This window comes from Bombus vosnesenskii, unplaced genomic scaffold, assembly GCF_011952255.1.
Source record: "Bombus vosnesenskii isolate JDL3184/JDL3185 unplaced genomic scaffold, Bvos_JDL3184-5_v1.1 scf7180000013788, whole genome shotgun sequence".
NCBI lineage: Eukaryota > Metazoa > Arthropoda > Insecta > Hymenoptera > Apidae > Bombus > Bombus vosnesenskii.
This window is the reverse complement of record NW_022883218.1, coordinates 1,874,175-1,896,148: the sequence shown is the minus strand read 5'-3', so window position 1 is coordinate 1,896,148 and position 21,974 is coordinate 1,874,175. Positions and strand designations below refer to the sequence as shown.

The following is a 21,974-nucleotide window of genomic DNA, read 5'->3' as shown; positions in this document are numbered from 1 at the left end:
GCGTTATTCTTACTTGTATCATTGTTGTATAAAAAACATATTGTTGTTAATATGACTAAATAGTCATTATAGATTGCTTCACACAATTGTTGATAAATTTTTTAGAATTATTGAGACATTTTTGTGCTTGACGTTGTATACGTTCGTCTAATATTCTGATATATAATGGCGAATTTGAACAAAATGTGATGTTTGCTTTCAAATAACAAAAATTTACATACACATTATTTTACGATGATACATTACACAATATTATGTAAATAATTAGAAGTTATTGGAATGAGATCAATTATATATTTTTGAAGTAGCTCTTATACAGTAACCAAAAGGTTAGTTTACAATTTCTGTCATTGGTCAATATTTATAAAATATTATGTAAACAAATGCAAATTATTAAAATGTGTGTAAAACACTTATGTAAATAGTATATATTTTTTAGCTGCTAATAAAAACATTTCTCAGAAATTTCATCTTATTTAATTGGAAAATAGATAGATATGTCATTCATTACTCCTAGTCGACGCAGTATCGAACTCGAATACTAAATGTACATATGATATAATAATACACAACAATATACAAAGCACGCTGCACAACTTACGCTTAAATGGACTAACAAAGGAACTCAAGTCAAATAGCCATTTAAGTCTGTTTGCTAGTGCTGACAAATGGCTTTGATCGATAGACGAAACTCGCAAGTATGTACACTTCTCGCAGCTATGTAATATTCTTCGCGTAAATAGCGAATTCCTGCGTGTAAATATGACTCTTATGACTCTCAGCAGGACTCCCAATAATGCAGATCCCATCGTGAGACGTTGTTAAATTAATTCCTTCATCCCTTATCATCGTTGCGTCATATTAAAATGTGACGCTTCGTAGAATTTCACGAATGTATGAAGAGAAGCTCACCAACGTAAATTTTCTGTAAAATTTTAAAGGTTAGTTAAAACTGTCATAATGTCAGCAATTATAGGTCAACGTTGCAATAAATTGAGCACGAAGGTTTTTATTCACAGCGAATGAAATTGGAATACTCTCTGTACTACAATCAATAAGCAAACACTTTTGATCCTTGTAAACTGGTCCATGCCATGGGACAATACCTGTAATTAGCGCATGCAATACCACAATGGCCAATGATTAGTCATCGTATTGCTCTGTTATGGTAACCTGATCTTTTTACGCACATATGAAAACTAAGGTAATTGTCTCACTCATAAAACATGACCTCCATGTAGTAATAGTTCTTTAAAAAATATACAATATGCAATTGATTCTGAAATAATAGCGAATTTATGTGGAGTGAATTAAAAGTGTTAGAATATTTCACGAGCCATGTACACGTATAAATCAAAATTTCTGGAATATATTTTTTTAAAAGATACCATGTCAACAAGTACTAGAAAATTTAACTCTAATCCACTATTTAAAATTTAAAAATATTTGCTTAATTACTTCCTTCAATTTTCCCTGAAAGGAGGTACAGACTTCAACCATCGTAATAACGTCTTACAAAGAATATTACACCGGTTAATTGGCAATTTTCCGAATAGGACGTTGACTTTCTCGCAAAGAATAACCGTAAGTAGCTAGTGGACGAAATAATTCATTCGACCTAATTTCTGTCCGTCGCGTCAGTTTACTTTGTCACCTCCGACGAATGTAAGGATAACCCGTGTCGCCAAGATAATTTCATTCAAAGAAAAAATCAAACATTCGAAAACCCGCAGGCAAGGATTGAAAATCAGGGCGTACGGTCAATCCCCAAAGGAGATTAGTTCATCAATGTTTCATGAGACGGCCATGTGCCGCGTAATTCACTCTTTAAAATGGAAATCGGAAAAATCAGGTCCGGTGGTCCACCTGTCTTGGCCAATTGCATTCGACGCTTCCTCGTTTTGTATACCGCCAAACATTGTTTCTGGAAAATTATTTTCATTGCTACACACCGTGACACTTTCGATTAGATTCAATCGAACGATAAAGTTTTCTGATTCTACGAAAAGACATTTTGTGATAAGTTTTATTCATAGAGCTGCTGAGCAACATCGAAAAATCCACTAGATGTAAATAATATATTCTAAATAGTTCTGAAATAATAATATTTTTCGAATATTTTTATATATATAGATATTACATTTTTATCAAATTTTAAAAATAAGTTAAACTTGCTCGACGATACCCTATTGATATCTAGCTTTATTAAACTTTAGACGACATAAATCTTGCGCAATGACTGCATATGCAGATAGTTATCTATTTGAGAAAATCCTATTTACGTAGCTTCTTTCATTGAACAAACGACTCAAACAGGAATTCACACAGTTGTCGTAAGAAAAAGAAGAGGACACATGAATACGAAATAAGCTCAATAGGTAATACCAATATGAATACGGGACAAATTTATCTGTGCGAGGAGAAAAAACGAAACCGAGGAGAAATGAAAGCGATATTCTAACGTTTATTCCGCGCCAAGAAGCAATTTCGGAATCAGGACATGAGATCCTTTGAGAACCTTTCAAACAGCTTTCTTGGCCAAAGAATACATCATTCCAGATATTTACTTTAAAGATTCTGTCAAACATTTCGAGGGAAATCGCTCTTCCTCTTTTTTATGCGCGTTAAACCTGTTTTTACTCAAAAAATAAACAATAAAAAGCGATTTCACGATGAAAATAACGCATGTAGAAAACAAATACTGAATTTCGAATCGATTAAGAGTTTCACTTGGTGAACTATTTTTAATTTCGAAACTTTAAGAAATGTTAAATTCATGGTTGGATTCCTACTTTGTAATTATACGCATGACAATTGAATCGGGTTTTCGTTTTATAATCAGTATTGCAGTGTTGCTTGATGCATGAGTTTTTACTTTATTAGTAATTGCCAGACTTTCTCGTGTCAAAATTTGATTGGAAGGGTCGCTGACCCGTATTGGCAGTAGTTGAACTCAATGAACGCTGCTACTACGATTAACTGTATGGTGTTTGCAACCCTTAAAATTTCACCATATGATATATCGTGGTATATGTGAAAGATACAATTTCTATTACAATCTATGTTGCAGTGCTAATATTTTAATAAAATTTATGCAAATATTGGATTTATTTAATATTTAATTTTGTTACGTAGCGTAACCCTCTACCTAGCCGAGGCCACACACCGCTGGCAATATGGCTACCAGATGTCTTCGGATACTCGCAGCGTATCTTCCATGATTTCAAGGACCTTCCATAAATCATATAGATTTCCTAGAAAAGGTCCTTCAAACGAAACAAACATCTGGTTCGGAGGAATTTCTAGAGACTATTGTCTACCACGGCTTAACAAGGGAAAGTTAGTTTTTGTCACGTCCGCTGCAACTTTCCTCCCACTAACCACTTTCTCTCGAGGGCGGTTAAGACCCTTCGTTTAACCAATTAAAAACGAAGCCTATTCCCTCACTCTCCTAAATAACATCGGCACCAACAAATCCGATGGTCCCGTGCGCTCGACACACTCATCCTTAGCTCTCCTCCGAGACAGCATCGTCTCCCAAGAGTACTGTTTTTGCATCCTTCGAACGGTCAACATCCTTCGAGCGGGTATACACACCCGCAGATCACTCAGTCACTCATCTCGTACATACGCACCAGTGTAACTATCCTCGTTATAAGTTGTGGAATAACCGGTGAAATATAACTTACTACTGTGTCATATTCATATCAACCACCTCTGTTATCCTAACCGAAACAGGGGAACGACTACTTCGCGGCGTCGATTTACCGAATCGTAGCGAGAATTTACGCCTCTCGCTGACGCGTTTTCCTCGCGACCGCGTCTCTCCGCGAACGGTCGTAACAAATTTATTATTAAGCAAAATATAGATATTCCTTTGCGATAAGCTGAGATACATACATAGATATAGATATAATGATGAGATAAATAGGTTTATAGATTAAATAAATAATTAGAACCGTAAATACTTAAAATTCAGAGCGTTCTGGTTGTTAAACATTTATAACTGAAGTCATAAAAAATAAATAGAAATGAAGATATGTTAATGAACCAATTAAATAAACAACGATGGCTGTATACATTTATAAGAATGTGGATTAACGATATTATATGTAACTGTAAAATGAAAGTAAATAGCATATCAATCACAAGTTTAATGTCCTCTTTTTCATTTGATATAGGATATTCGTAGTAGAAATTTCTGGGAAATAGCATGATATTTATTTTACCTCAGACCAACGATGAACGTAACTTATGCAACAACTTGATATAAGAGTATCGTGGCACGGGCATCAGCAAACATCTGGAGTTTCATCTTCGTGTTTAGTTTCTTCTTCGACATCTGATCGTCCTTTACTTTAGTTCAAGCAGATATAACGGGTTAATGTCTTAAAACATTAATCAACTATTAATTTACAGTGTCTTGTAAATAAAGAGTTCAAGAGTTACGTCACAGAAAATAAGAAATAGATGGATTCTACTGATTTCAAATTTTCAATACAAAATATTCTAAAATGTTCCAATCGTGCTTTTCAGTAATTTTATGAAAGATGATCGTCTACTTTAAAACTGAGATGATAGAATGCAAATCTTTGAAATTTGTATAACATTATAAATCAATCAAATATCTATAAAATTAGAAATATTTATAAAAAATTACGAATTGGACATTTCGATTATTTTGTAAAATAATATTAAAGTCTAAATAGATTGATTGATATATGATTAAAAATGCAATATATACGTTTTTCTTATACTATCCTCGAGATATCATGTACATGCTTCTAACATATTTTTTAAATCTCAATTCTGTTGAATAATAATCAAATTTTTTTTACTATACCACTATCGACAGTAACACAGTCAATGAAAAGGACGACGCAAAGCACCAATGCGAACTAAAAGACTTCAAGTAAAATAGAGGGCAGGAAAAACAAAATGGAACGCCACCCGGAGCAGTATTCCAACTTTCCAAATAAAAGACAAGACTGAGTATCACAACTGACCGTAATTTCTCCGTGTTTACTAGCCGCGATAACAGAACAGGACATTTGTCCTACGAAACACAATATTTATTATAGCAACCATGAAAGGCCCGTTTCTACATTGTGTTCATTCCGTGTTATTTACACTTGTTTTCCTCTTCGTTCGACGAATTTTCGTCGAGTCGTTCGGACAATCACTCGATCGTCTAATGGCTAACGGATTCTGGGAAACATTTAGTGAACCATTCGTAAAATATTTTTATGCTTTCGCACGAGGTGTTTCATTGAAAATGAATAATAATTTGAAGTTTTGCAAAATGAAGAATATGAAGTAAAGAAACGGAGAAAATAAAGAGTAGAAGTTTTAGAAAATATACATGTATAATTGTTACATTACAGGAGTTTATTTCATCATTGTAATAAAATTGGCCGTTTAATTTCAATAATGAAAATAATTAAATATCAGTTAACTTTCAAAAATTAAATGGAATTGCTTGTTAAAATGTATTTAGATCTATTTGAAGCAGTGCAGAGATATGAAGAAATGAATATTTATTAAAACTTTTTGATAGTTTACGTAGAAGCTTCTGATCCATAGTTGAAAAACAACATCGATCCAATAATCCATAAAAAACTGAAGACAGCTCCGTGACAGGTCTTACTTCAACCATTTTTCTTCCCTCTGTCACTTAGGTCGCTTTTTATTTTTCCTTCTTCCGCTTATTCTTCCATTTTCGCCAGCGTTCGCGCTTCTTCGGGACACGTCATCGAGAAAATTTAACGACGACAAATGAAGTGGAAAAGGATGCGCCATATTCTTGATTCCCGAATAAACTTTCCTTCATACTTCGTCTAACGTGTCACATAAATTTCCTGTCATCCCGTGAACTGTCCACGATACATTCACAACAAAACATTTTACACAGAGTTTAATATCTCATTCGTGTGTGAAATATCAAAATTTAATTCAAAGAATCATCAATCATAAAATATTTAATTATATAAGAACATTTATTGAATATTTAATTCAGAAGATATTGCCCAAGGGATAAAACAATCGAATTTATTTACTTGTATTCTTCGCATTTCTTAAATGTGTCAAACATACAAAAAAAAGAATACTTCGCAAAAAAATTTATAAATTTATACATACCTTTAACAGATTTCAAATTATATATTACTTAACAAATAAGAGATGAAAGTTTTAGTGCAAATTAAAGATTATCAATTTTTAAATAACCATCGTAAAGAATTGATTACTGTCTTAGTTGGTTGTATCTGTACCAATGACCACTTGTTTAATAAGACCAAGCATGGTGTCAAATCATCGCGTGTTTCGCCGCAAAGTACTTTGATGTACGCGGATAATTCATGCGGATCCAATTAGACTTTGAGATCGCTTCGTAATTATTCCGGGTCAATGGTCTAACGTTGGCAGCGGCACGAAGAAGAGAACATCGTCGCAATGCTTTCCAACGGGTGGATCGTTGTTGGAATAGGAATCACGTTTGATTTCATGCACATGTCGTAATCAACATGTCGGGCATTGAGCGAACTTTAATGAATTTTAATATTTAAATGAAAAATACAAGAAATTTTACATGGTTTTGTATATTGTTGTGGTGTTGTAAGCGATTGTAATAGACAGAATTGAATTTCAAATAGTTTTAAAACTTATACATACATTCCGATTTATATTTTAAAACTAAAATAGTCTTCAATAAAATTCACAAATATGGGATTAAACTTGACAACTTAATATTTACTTATCATATCCACATTTAATAATGTAATGATGATAATGATAATAATGATAATGATAATAATAATAATCAAGATCAAAAGAAAATAAAAATAAAACTCAGAAATTCACTTAACCTCTCCCAATATCTTCTCACCTAATAAATCTTTCACAAAATGAAACGTAATCCTATCTCAACCCGTGAATCGCAAAATGCTCCCATCTTTCACACGGGCCTCGTGGAATGATTAGCTGCAACACGGCTATCGTTGGAACCCTTCCACGCAAGAAAACTTGCAATAGGTATACTTCGGTAAAACCTGCCACGATAAAAACTGTCAGGGGATGAAAACGAAATTCGATCTCGCGGGCAAGAATACTCGCGGTCTCCGTGGTGTGCACGTTGATTATTCCCTGGAGTTTTTCATCTGTTGAACGTATGCGCATATTTTGCTTACTAGTGTAAAAAGCTCCCCTGCAGCGCCTTATACAGGCGTGCATGACATACTGTTAAATTAGAATACCAACACAGCGTGTTCTCCTTCCTTCTTTTTTCATGTTTTGCCTTTTTCTCTACTCTCCTTCCTTTTCTCAATAAAAAGAATTATCAGATTATTTTTGGATAAAAGTACTATATAATATACATCTAGTATGTACATTCATTGAAGAAGAAATAACAATTGAGGGGTTTACAGGTTAAAATGGGTAAGTCCATATATATAATTTTATCAATTTTTCTACTTTTTGTTTTATGAAATTAATCAATTTGGTAAATGGGCGACTCAGTTGTTAAATATAAGACAAATGAATCCTGATTAGCGAATCCACGTGCACACGTTAAATACGTACTTTGTAGTTAACCGAAGAAAAGAATGATTAACGGAAACGCAAGACGAACAACCTCACACATGTCAATCGGTATTGTGGATCACTCCGTTGCTGAAGAGAGAGGACGTTTTGCAAGAGTATAACATGTATATTGAATAACGAGTTCTATTTCGTGGCTAGAATATCCGTCGGTACATACGAATGGGTAGATGAATGCAATGCGCGAAACACCTGTTTGCTAATGCATCGGTAATTGGTACGGTCCTACACAGGCACGTGTGCGCGATTCGCGAAACGAGCCTCGATAAATCGGATCTTAATGAAAAAACCCGACGACAGATGGAAATTCTATCTGAAAATATCCCTACGATGAATTGTACAATTGTTCGAGGATAAATGCCACTACAGAGTAGGCCGATTATTTTTCGAATGGACGATTTGGAAATGGTAGCGTGCTGTAATGTTGTTTTATTCTATGGTTGGAATATGCTGTAACCAATAGAAAAAGACTTGAAGATCTATATAATTTTATTCATTTAAGTAAAAAAAATAAATGATGACTTTTGTAGTTTGTTATTTTAATGTGAAATCTGGAAACATTTCAATTCTATTTTTGTACATTTCTCTCGATAACTCTTTTGTGCAACTCTTAATTTTGACGAAAGTAATTATCGTTGGTATTATAATCATGAAACTAAAGACTCTGCTTGTACTTCACATATGAAGTATTTGATAATTCAATGAACTAAGAGGAGATGCAATTTGTGAAAAAGGAGCGTTTTGATAAAAATTACTTAGGAAATCTTTTACTCACGAACAAAATCTGATTTTGAAATGTTCTATATTTCTTTTCTAAACATCAGAAAATACTCTAATTTGCTTCCAATATTAAATCCATATTAAAATGTTATTTTGTAACATTAATCGTTGTAACTTTATCTACTTCTGCTAAAACAACTTTATATATTATAAAACACTAAATCGATGTTAAAAAGTAAATTCAGAAAATACTTCATATCGAAACAAATAATAACTTTAATATTTTGTAATCCAGACGTATAAAATTGCTTTTTGTATTTAGCCGCTGTATACCACATATACGAAAAAGTAGAAACAGTATCAACAAGGAGAATAGACTAAAAGTTTTGAGATTATTTCATTTAGATTTCTTTCAACATTTAGTTTTCATTCAACGAATTCCGCTAATTAACTCGGCACATCGTGTCCTATATTTACATTTATATTAAACGTATTGTATTTTAAGGTATTGTATTTAAGGCAATGTAATGAGGATTGTTTGCATAATAGGAAACCTGTATTTGCATCGAGTTGCGTCGAGCAACCATGATTCGAGTTGCCTACGATCATCCTCCCCTTTATCCACCCTTATTGCTCTTTATTCCTGATTCCAAAACACAATTTTACACTTCCTTTTCAATTTTATTATTATGTTATTAGACTGCAAATGTTTATGCACTCATAGGAAATGTAAAGACACAAAAATATTCAGAATACAGCTAAAATACATAAATACAAAAAATGTTTAAAATAAAGTACTCCTTATAGCATCTAATCTAATCTTCTGGAAATTATTAAAAAATAATTACTGAGATATATACGGAAGGAATATTTAAATTTTCATTAAAAGGAAGAAAAGATATTTAAGTGAAAAAGACATAAGTCTAATAATTAATTTTGGATAAATATAACTATTGTTATTTTCTCATTTGCGAGACAAGAGTTTTAAAAGCCCAAAATTCTTTCCCATCAAAAGCATGATTTGAAAATTTCAAGTGATAACGTATGTATGTTCATAAAAATATAAATTTGCATAAACATTCGCAGTTAATATATCACTTATCTTTTCCATTCCACTTTCCACGATCTCGTTAATATTGTACCTCTTTTTTAATGAGTACCTCTCTGAACTCATTTGACACATTAAATTGAAATAAAATTACAATTCTCGATATGGTGCACATTGAGGTTATGTTGAATTTTTACAATTGTGTTCTCAATTACGGTAGACCGTTTTATCTAGTATCGAAGCGTGAGCTATGTTTCAGAAAAAATATCCCAGAAAAGATCGGCGTGTCGTCAAAAAATGGAAGCGGTATGATCGGCGTATAAAATTCGACGGGGAAATAGAATGCGCAACTAAATAAAAAGAGCGTCCAGCCGTGAGTACGTGAAACACTCCACCGATTACTCGAATTGATTGCCGCTGTGAACAGTCGATTTTTTATCTCGCGCGTGAAATGGAAAATCGTTGGGGAAGTTGCTAGAAACAAAACTTTTAAACACTGTCTCTTATGGTTCTGTTATTTATCTTTGCGATGCCTTAAGCGATGTCTTTGCAGTGTTACAATGAGAGAAAAAGAACATTAGAAATGTAGTTACATTCGAAATTTCGTTTTACTTTCGGTCAACGTTTCAACGTTATTTCCAGTTGGAATATATTTTTATTATATTTATACATTTTCATTATATTGAGGTGTAGTAAGAAGTGTTGTCCGTGATTAATTGTAGCTGCTGGCTGCGTGGAAGCCGAGATAGGTTCTGCTGCGGGTGTAGATGTCACTGCTGATGGGGTACACTGCTGTTTTTCTTCCATTTTTCCAGAAAAATCAGAGACTTCGATCGCCGGGATTTGAACCCGGGTTCTGAATGTTTGTAACTTAAGGCGCTAACCACTGCGCTGCCATTTTCCGACACTACTTAGTGTCGAGTGGTAGTATTTGCTGTTGAGTGCCGCCACAATATATTTATATATTATATATTTTTATTCTGTTATATTTATATATTTATTTAAGCGGTTGTTGAACAACAATTTGTAACGATTGGTCCTTTATTAATACACTCTTTTATCTGTTTGCGTGTTTTATGGTGAAATATTTTTTTATTTAAAAGTTCACAAAATTCTAAATCGACTTTTGACAATCGAAAAGTAATAAGAATAATAAAAATCATATTATACATGTATTATTAGAATTAGAATTCTGTATCCGTGTGATTCAAAAAGTGAAAAAGTATTAATTGAAATATTTATTACCGAAGAAGCTTGTCTTCTTATTTTCTATTTCTATCTCTATTTCTTTTTTGAGTGAATCTATCGTTGCAACTTACATGGTTAATTTGTATATTCGCGTGTAATTGATCAAGGCTGACAGCAAGAAAGCTGCAAGCACAGCTTAATGTATCGATCTCTTACAGATACATCAAGTTATTACTTTAAGAGATAAAATACGATTAATATTGCATTAACCTGTAAAACACCTTTATTTTTCACTCACAGGTAATACACTCATGATTAATATGCAATTAGACTACTGCAAACATTTGCATTCGTACATTCGTTATCTGTCGTAGTTTTCTTTATTTTTTCAATGAATATGTGTAACGTGTCGAGGGTAGTACGAACCTCTAGGGCTGTTCATGCATGGCACTTTTGCAATTCCTACATTAATTTAATGGAATGGATAAAATGTACTAATTAATACACGTCATCTGGATGCATTATGAAACTGAATCAGTCGTGTTAAACATTTTTATGAAAATGTCTCTATTTTTAGTGCTGAATTGCACATTTTACACAAGTTTGTTGTAAATCTTGATTATGATGAAAACTTTAGTCCGACACTTTTAGATTTGACAATTGTAGATTTCTTTTACTGTTAATTCTTCTTACTTATTAATTGACGTGTCATATTTTTCTTATGCAATCATCAAATAATTAAAGTAAGGAGAATGCATTTGAGGTACTGTCTCTCTCCATAATTCATCAATAGATTTTTAAACAAAAAAATCAACACTTTTCGTACAATAATCACACTAATCCATCAATTAACAAACTCAACACTGTTACTTGTCGAAAAATGTTCTACTGTGTCTAGCCCGAAACGTACGTGGAAACGAAGAAAAACAAAACTTGGTCAAACCAAATGACAAACATCATAACGATGCTCATTTTTCCGTGTTAACCGGTGATCCCAGGCCCAGCCTGTGCTATAAACTCGCCGACGATACGAGCAGTCGGTCGTTACCGCAGCGACAATGTTACGCGACGAGTGCCATTAAAAGCGTCCGCGGTTGAATCCGTAGTTAGTTCTCAACCCAGTTAGAAAGAAAGAGGGAAGAAGAAAGTAGAGTAAAAGCAGAGATGCCAGTCCCCGTTTCTTTCCTGTATCGCGTGCACAATGAAAATAACTTGGCATTACAAGCGACGGCTCGTTATACGCGACGCGGTACGCTCGATGCCCGAGCGGATTTCTTCGGGTCGAACGGACGACGTGGCTCGTTAAAGGCCGTGCCGGTATCATTATTCTGGAATTTTTCACAGAAACGCACCGGCTGAGATAGCTGACTACTCTATGTATCGTCAAGAGTGTCGTTAGTTAGATAGCGACCTGTTTTCGAAAAGGTTTGAAACTCCATGCTTCATGACGCGCCATCGAGATTAGAAAATTGGCCCTACAATCTTCTTTTGTAAAATCTCTGCTCTACTATGTAAAAAGAGTCGCAGTGGTTTCTTGGAAGAAACGGAAAAAGGAGCTTCTCTAGTGCACGTGCCTTTGACGATTATCGAAGAATTTTCTTTAGGATGATTATAACACTCTCCTAAAGGAGTTTAGTGGGGCTTGGAAATTGGGATAGCGAAAATTACATTTCTTAGAATTTTTCAGGATATTATGTGATGATTTTTCGGGTATCTTGTAATTTGACTGATTACTATTTTCTATGGTGAGTTTCTGGATACTTTTTGATTTGACAGATTGATGTTTCCGTCTATTATAAATATATCAATTTCTATTTTTCTTTATCGTGAATGAGGCACACATACATCGTGCGATATACTAGCTCTATTTATTTGCTTTATACAAGAAATAATGCGCTTTTAATTTCTTTGGGGAAATTACATCTTACGGTAGTGGTTTTCATTATTCAAAGAGCTTCCTAGATATTTTCCCCTGACGAGTGTTGCTGTTTCACAACCTACTTTAGATACATCAACCTGTTTCACATTATTATTTACTTACTTTTTCTAACTTTTTAATTTTCAGATTCATACTCTGACTAGTCAGCTTCCTTTTATGTAATGATTGGTTATTATGTATTATCTTCTCACATTTGTATACTATGGAGATGATAAGGAGGGTAATGCTCTCTGTCGCTCACCATCACTCAATGTTACACTGTTTTGTTTGTATATGTAACACATTTGACCAATACGTGTCCTTAACTTTACGATTGTGTCGAGTCTGTCAAAAATAACCAATCAGATTCGCATTCCTTTCATAAAGATTTCTTTCCATTTCTGTACTATTCATTTGAGTAATAAAACTTTGGAACCATACTTGTGCCAAAAATGTCTACATGTCTAAGTAAAAATGATCTTCAGACAATTTTGAGAATGTTAAGGTGTTTAAATAATATTGTGAAATAACGAAAGTATCTGTAAAAATATGATAGCATCACTTCGGTGCAAAGTTTAAAATATACATATATGTATGTTTATATTGCAGCAAAAAAGTAGAAATGAAATAATTACTCTAAGCAAATTCATCCACAAATTTTCTCATCCGATTTATTCAAGATTATTTTCGCCAATTAATTTTTATACTTACTGAAGAGTCATACTGTACAATTAAAAAATGAAAGCTAACTAAATATGTATTTGTTTCCCTCGTTAAATATTATAACGAATTTTTTGTTTTGAATATCTTATATACCTTTGTACATCATATGTTCATTATGTTCACTTTTACATTTCAAATTTCCTATAAATACACAAATATGTGTAATTTAATAATCTCCGAGCGGATGAAACAGGCACTAAGGAAACAAAGTGTTTCTATATAACGTACTCGAAAATTGGTGAATTTCAAGTATTATAGGTTCGCATTGGCGGTACCTCCGAATGGAATACAACTGATCATTATTCACTTGCCAACGGTCCAAACAATGGCTATTAAGCAAGTCCTTTCGTTCAGACTGACTGGCCATTAAGTACAGAAACCAGCCATCCCGAGTGAAAAGCCATCAGAAGAACTTCCCGCGAGTAGGCAGCTGCGCGTCAATCGTCCTCAAGCTTTTTGGGTCAATCGACGCTGCTGACATGGACTTCCGACTTGTTCGTGAATGTTCTGTTGTTTGCTCATCAGGCTTTGCCATATTTAATCTTTCATGTCCTGCTGCGGTTATCTTTCACAAAATCTATCTTTCTTTTATTTGATTTTTCCTTTTTTCTTGAAAGAAAATTTGTTCAAACTTCGTAGAAATGTTGTGATACATAGAACATTCTTTGAATTGGAGTTTCATCTATATATGTAATTTTTAGTATCATATTGTGTCAATATTTAAATTGATAGATTTATTAATATTAAATGAATGCATGTATTAATAGTAAATGTTAGTTCTGTACAAGATGAAACGACATAAATAATGTTTATTTTAAAGTTTCCACTAATTATATACATATATACACATATATTGTTTCTCACAAAACTTCTGCTTCGCGTATATGTTTTATCCTATCTGAAAGTATTCTGAAATATCAATACAGTATTTTAACTTCTGTTATTATTATCCAATTTTAACAGAAGTAATCATTTCAGATAAAAAAGAATTACACGATTACCAAACTGGGTCGAAAAGTGCTTGGTAAAAAGTGACAGAAGTTCATAAAATAGCAAGTAAACGAATAAATTTTTTCGTGTCAAATAATGCGAATTAATGCGTCTCAGATGTGAAATTGTTTGTAAAAATTGGTGAATGGTGGACCCGAGACAGTATTTGTTCGCGGTTCAAATTAAATTAGTTGCTTCCGTCATTCGGTTGTTTTCATTCGTACATTAAAAATACACGGTGATTTATTACGTAACGGCGAACAGTTTTCCAGGGCAAACCGGTTTCATAAAAGATCACAGAGAACATGACGTTCCGCGCAAAACAAATGTTCCGCTCCATTTGTCGCACGTGAAAAATATCGAAATTCGTCCCAAATATTCCCAATGAGCGTGTTATAACGTTCGACTATCGATTTTATACTCTGCAAATAACCTATCAAATATATATATACAGGAAATTGAACTCAAAAATTTGTCTGGAATTTATGTACATTAAATAATCGCTAATACTGTTATGTTAATGTGTTTATAGTTCATTAGTAAATTTATTAATACAATACAGTGGTTGTAATATGTAGAAATAGATTTTAATTTGTCTTATATTACAAAATAAATTATTCTAAAGTTAATGAACGAGAAAGGAATAATATTTATAATAATTAATTTATATTGCTGGATATTGGAAAGGGCTAATAATAATTGTTTCCGTAATTGTTTCGTAATTTCACAAATTTTAATTAATTAAATGATTAAATGATAAAGAACGTTCGATATTGCTTTGCGTTGTAATGACGATAAATATTTTAAAGATGGAAACTGAGAATTAAATGCTTCAATTGATCGAAGGATCATTTTGTTATTAAAAGGATTCAAAATCCTTGAAAAGGTTCCATTTCTTTTGAATCCAGCTGGAGGACGAATTATTTAGTACAAATTATTTTAGTATATATAATAATACGTATTTATCAATTGCAAATGATAATTAATTCAGAAATTTTAAATTCATTTTCTCCTTTCTAGTAGAATAATGACCTCCAAAATATAGCTTTCCTAAAAGTACCTCTATTATATCACAAAAAATCACATTTTAAAACCTTGAAGTAACACTACAATAATCACAAATATTCTGACATGAATTTAAAGTTACATAAACTTTTTTATTAAAAAGAACGTACGTTAACATTATCGTAATAATTAACATATTCATAGAAGAATAATCAAACTTACCACACGTGTAGACAACTTTCAAATACGTTCTGCTTTCCGGATTGCAAGGCTCACCGAACGTCGAACTGTTTGCCACCACCGAGCAGCGACGTTTCCCATGGCACAAATTCATCACGGTTTCCGTCGCGTACGATGCCATACAAGCTGTAACCAGACAGAATTGATCTATTCAGTACGTTCGTTCGTAGCTTCATAGACGAGAAAAAAAAGAGCTAGTTTCCCAGCTTACCAGAAATTGCGCGGATCGTTCGTCGAATGAAAGCTGAATACCGGATTAAAGGTCGACTGTGACTACTTCAGAGCGCTTAATGGAAATGTCAACTTCATCAATCCATGGTTAATAATCCGACGCTTGACATGAATCCCGCATAACGCTCATATGAATATAAAGCACCATTTTATTCTCTTTAGTTCACTTTAAACCGCATTTCTCAATTGTTTTAGTTCTTTTTCAAATTGCTTCAGTTTTTTTTTATTTTCAAATTATTTTAGTTCTTTTTCAAATTCTTTTTGTTCCGAGAACATGCGTCATCCGTGTCGTTTGTTATTTTAGTAAACGAAAAGAAATCCTAAACTAAATCAGAAAAACAAACATTCATGTATGAAATATCATCAAAAGGTTCCTAAAATTTTTCCAATCATTTTTGGAAAAATTTCCAAAGTTCCAATTTAGCTAACCTTCCTCTCTGAAATTTCGAAGTGTATCAGAGTCAAAAGTCACTTCTGCATGTCACCGTCACGGTAGGTACCTTTGTGAGAACGACATGATAGAGCAGGACGATGTGTCACATGGCCAAGAAACACGCAGATTGAAACAATATCGCGAGTGACAGTATCGTAGATAACCATTCGGGAAACGACCATTACATGTAGTTCATTGTTACGTGTGGGCGAAGCCGAAGAACAAGGAAGGAAACCTTTGAATTTGTTACAATATCCTGCCAACCGTAGGAAGAGTTCAATTGATTCGAAAATTTATTTGATAAGGAACGTTCATAGGGAGGTTCGTACTGAATCTAGTCTAATCCTAGAAGTTTTAATAAAAGCCCTTGTCAGAGAAATATCATGGAATGGAAATTAAATTTCTAGTAACTGGAGTTTTAGTTATAAAGTTTCTTGTTTCGTTAAAGTATTAGTTAATGTATTATGAATGTAATTTCTGATGATAAAAATGATAATTTCATCTATTTATTCTTGACGTTTAATGCACTCACTGATGATTATGATAAATGACAGAAATGAAAGATTGATGATTCTACATTGGAATATGTTAAATTACGACTAGAGAATTAAAATCGCAGAAACATCCGTAGAAGCATTTATAGACTAACGAGGTCACGAAAGGCCAAAATCAACGTATCAGATAAAACTTTTGCAGGGAGTGATCCGTAGCCAATGGCATTTCAGTGTTTTCGGAGCTGTTATCCTCACGAGGATGCCATCTGGACATCGTCACAAAGGGGTTGGTAGCGACCCGACCTCTGCTCCATTTTCTCGTAAAGTCCGTCACGAATTGCAGCACTTTGAATCGATTCGTCCGACTATTGAATGTAAATGTGCAGTTTCATGGATCTTTATTTTAACGTCATGTTCCATGTAAAGTAACTTCATGAACAGAAAGGACATCTGTTCCTTAGATTTTTAGGAACATAGAATTTTAAAAATATATCCACGTTTCTGCAAGAAATGTTAAATTCGATAACTGTATTATATTTATGTTGATAACAGAAGAGTTTTTCAATACTTAATTCTAGTTTCTTGTTACAAAATATCAATATTTAAATATACGATCAGATTTTTTAAATTTTTTCGTTATTACAATTTTTAAGATTAAATATACATATAGCTATGATATAATATTTAATAGTTATATTATTTTTACGATTATTTTATTTATTTTTTGTATAAGTATATATTTGATCCGAAATTAGATGAAATTATCTTTATGTGGAAAAATTACATAACACTGTAGAACATAACACTTTGTCCTAACTATTGTTGAAACACTCAAATACGAGGTAAGATTAAAGAATAATATTTTCGTTAAGATAAAGGAAATTAGGGAATATTGGTATTGCTATAAAACTTATCAAAAACCAGAATTGCTCTTTGAGATTCATAAGCTGCTATTATATCGTATATCTTCTATGCTCTTGCTTCAACGGCACGGTCATGAATGTTTACGCTCGCGTAAACATTTAATGACCCGACTAACTTTCGAATATCTTTTTGGTCGTTATTTTCTTTGAGGGCTTTTATGGTTCCGAGAACGATATTTGGTAGAATTATTAAGATGCTAACTTGTATCTAAGAGCGTTTTTAAATCTTTTCCACAGCTAAAAGCTAGACATTGATGATCAAAATTTCAGTTTCACGCAAACTTTTTATAATTTATGTGAAACAAAACTGAAGTTAGATTTCCTGGTATCAAGAAATCGAGAGTAATTAATTGATACTTCTATCTAAAAGAATATTGTTAAAGCTAGAATTACCAAACTAAACTTAAAATTAGAAAAGTTTTTAAAGTAATAATGAAGTATTTTTATAGAAACCCATGATTATTATGCGCCACCTTACCATAGCTTAAATGTACTATTGTAGTTTAACAAATTTTATTTCCGAACAGGCTACGTATGTATAGGAATTTTCAAACGAAAGTATACTTGATTTCATGAATAAAAAATAGAGAGGTAGATTTTTATTATTTTATGCAATATAAAAAAAATATCCGGTGTGACCTAGTTGCTAGAATATCTGGCTCTCATAGTATATTAAATACAACAATAATATTTAGAATTTTATTTACAAAACGAACTTTTAGAACAATAAAAAAATCTACTCACTTTCTTCTTTCACGTCGTGCGGCTGAGGACATTGAAGGGATTCGTACTCCGTTCTGCCGAACGATGCGCTGAAAATGGCAACCCTTTGTCCAGGGTGGCAGACAAGATTGATGACGTCATTCTCGCAGGCAACTTTACTTCTGAACTCGTCTGGAACATAAAAGAGCTTTTTAATAAATTCACCGCTCTACTGTTGCTTTTTATTGTCAAGTTCAACGTAATTACAAGTTCAAAATATGATAAAATACAATTTTGTTGTATGAATATGAATGCTAATATGATTAGAAAATCGTAGTCTCCGAACTTCAAAACTTCTAGGTTTTCGTATCTCAGGTTGACAAAATCTTTTAATACCGTTTTTTACCGTTTAATACCGGTATTTTAATACCGTTTCATTCCAAAGAGTTTGTATTATTTCCCTATTATATTTACTTTTCACGAAAGAACATGACATAACTTTATCGTTACATTTTTCGAAACATTTTTTGAAAAATGATGTTTGTTTTTTTTTGGTCATAAATATATTGTCAATGTTTATTGGAAAACTGTCTAACATTTTAAATGTATTCATATTTTTTTATTGCCGTTTAAAATATTCTGCAAAGTTTATTTATACTATGCTGTATCGTGAACAAATTCATAGCTATTTGAGTACTAACTCAAACGGCAACTAGTTTTATGACGTCGAAATCTAGTAAAATCTGGGAACTAAGATCTATCTATCTATATTCATACAATGTAATGAAATACGTTCGTTTTTATATGTGTTTCATTGACTTTCATCGGTTTATTAACATTCCAATAAAAATGTCTTCGCTATTAAACAGCAAACTATATCTAACTTTTATTTCAATATATTTCACTATATCACTCGATATAAAATACATTGATATCGGAATAAAAATTTCTTCGTTATTAAAAAATAAACCATATTCAATTTTTATTTTAATATGTGTGCGTTTCTATACCATTCAATAAAAATTGACACTGCAATAAAAAAAAATTCGTTTGTTCTGACACTCAAAATGTGTTAATTTCATTCTTGACTGATTTTACGAGCTCGCTATATCCTGGCCTGGTCTATACGTGCCCGTTGACAATCGCATAAACAAGTCGAATGGAAACGGTTTTTGCCAGAGATACGAGTTTCGATAAAACCTGCTTCGTCTCGTTACGGTTCAAATTCCAACGAACCCAACCAGATCAGGTGCTCTACCATAACACGTTTTTGTGGTTGCAATCATAGTGTACTCCGTAGCTTTGCAACCTTATTGGTGTAACGAACACCACATTTCCAGGATTTTCACTTGTTCTTACGCAAGGTCAACGCACTTCTCGTGCATTTTCTTGAATTTTGCGGATGATTACATGAGGGGTTCAATAGAGGAGCAACATAAATATCTACATTTTTTTTTTAAGAGTCAGGTAAATTTAGAAAATGACGCACGAAATATTTGGATCATTAAGAACTCATAATGATCAAATTAGTAAATTGGAATGTAAAAAATTAATGCATAAAAATGATGATTCTAAACACTATTTTTTAATATTTCTTCCAGAATTTGTGATTATTTATGCCATCTCTTTCTGGTAAGCGAATGTACGAAAGTAAGTAATTTTTTAATATTTACGAGATATTAAATGTTAATTACGGAAATATGAATTTGCAAATGCACGTCAACGTATCCTGGTTCTGATCAATCATTTCAATTCAATGTCATAATACGTTAAAGAAAATCAACAAAAATTTACAGAATAACGAAATGAGCAAATATACAAATAACGAAATATAAATTTCAAATTCAGTTAGAAATTTGACGTCTGTTTGATAGTAAACTAATTCTACGTTGATAATACTACTTTAAGATAATGCGCTTTATCAATAGTAATCTGGCAAGTTAAGAATCAGATTGATCGAATGATAATATTTATGGTATCGATTATCAAGAATGAAATTCTCACGGAAAGAAATCTCATCCTAGTCATAAATTTCTGTCGACGAAAATATATCGCCTGTGAATCAATTTATAGGTATAATGTTTGGATAATTGGGATTCTAAGGTATTAATTTCAAATGTTATGGTATTGCAATTATACTGACAATGAGAAGTTTCTGGAAGCCATTCTATGGATTGCCAAATTAAATTCATTGGATATTGATTACGACAGAAATGATTATGTTTGCTATAATTAGATTATAATAACACGAGTCACAAATGATTTGTATCAATCTGATTTGCCAATTTTATATTTTACTTTGAAAATCATAAGTGTGATTGTCGTAATGAATAATAGTAGGTGACAGTATAAATTGTTCAGGAGAAAATCGAACAACGGGCAATAAAGAAGATAAACTGCACCCATAATCTGAAGATATGGTGTAGGTACTCGGCATGGATTTCGATAAACTGCGTAATTGAATCGTAAATAAAATGATTATCTTCGATATTTAAACCATGCACTTCGTTTTCCTACATGCAAAAAATTTGTGGCTAATTATGCATTCGAATGTTAACTACTTGTTACGTAGTCTGTGTACAGCCTAATATTATTCATTTATGTGCGCGTACACAACGTGTATTATAAAGATATTTATAAAAATATAATTTAGAGAAAGTTCAAGAAATAATAAGATTCACTCGTATATAAAAGTCAGTATCGAAATCTACGAGAGAAATAATATATTGTAGTTATTTACATTTTACGCGAGAAAAATTACATATCTTTATATTTTTTATATCATATAATATAACAAAATTTATGGAATGCAACATAATGTGAAGTTATTTTCAAAAGGAATAGCTTTCCATGCTATAAATATTTGTATAAAATTCAAATAAAGCTTCTTGCTAAAATTATTTTAAACCTTAAATCCCAACAAGAATAAAGACACAACAATTTTCAATAAATAATCGAAACACTTAGTGTAACTCGATGCATATTATAATTATCTGCCTGAAAGCGTGGTTTCTCCCGAAGTCACGTTTAAAGCGACCTTTAAAAGTACGAATCTCTCGCGCGGGAAACGAACCGCTCTTTTAAAGTCGCCGAGTGCTCTTACACGTCTGAGACAAAGTGTTGTAACCCTACTTCATTGAGCCGTCGATTTACGCCGCCTCTTTTTCGCGGCTTTTCAAACTTTTCAAAGTTTTGTGGTTACAGAAACGCCTCTTCTGGATTTCAAGAAAAATTACGAGAATGCGGGAGGAAAACGACCTCCGGTTCGTTTCCAGCGATTCTTTATTGACGGAAGTGTATGTGAAACGAGCGTAAGAGGCAATTCGGGGAAGGTTCCCAGTGAATGTGGAATATTTGAAAGAAATATTTGGTTAACAGGAGGTGGAATACACTTGGGTGGAAAGAAGAAATAAGGGTGGAATTGTATATAAATTTTGTAGGAATAAGAAGATTCTTGTTAAGGAGATATGATATTCAATCGTTCTTTCCTTTTTTATTATTATTAAAAAAGAAGGATATCTTAGAAACATGATATTAAATATATTTAGAAAAATTGAGAATCTTTATATCTGATAATTTATGACGATCCGGTTTTTAAACCATTTCTATTTTACGATTACAGTACCATAACAAATTTCATCGCCATTGTAAATATTGTATATCTAAATATTTAAAAATTGACAGCAAATCCGGTTTTTACCATTGATAAAGCTCAAAAGCTCAAAAGCATAGAAAGCTCAAAAATCCAAATTTGTTTACCAGTAAT

General features: G+C 32.5%; 1 protein-coding gene across 5 annotated transcripts in view; it reads right to left on the bottom strand.

Moving 5' to 3' along the window:
• Window positions 1-21,974, bottom strand: part of LOC117238943 (protein eva-1) — a 336,187-nt gene that overhangs the window by 66,382 nt on the left and 247,831 nt on the right. For all 5 annotated transcript variants that reach the window (XM_033504147.1, XM_033504148.1, XM_033504146.1 and 2 more), the window contains 2 exons: window positions 18,251-18,400; window positions 15,408-15,551 (listed from right to left, as the gene is read on the bottom strand). In XM_033504147.1, coding sequence (XP_033360038.1) covers window positions 15,408-15,551; window positions 18,251-18,400 — 294 coding nt within the window. The remainder of the gene's footprint in view (window positions 1-15,407; window positions 15,552-18,250; window positions 18,401-21,974) is intronic.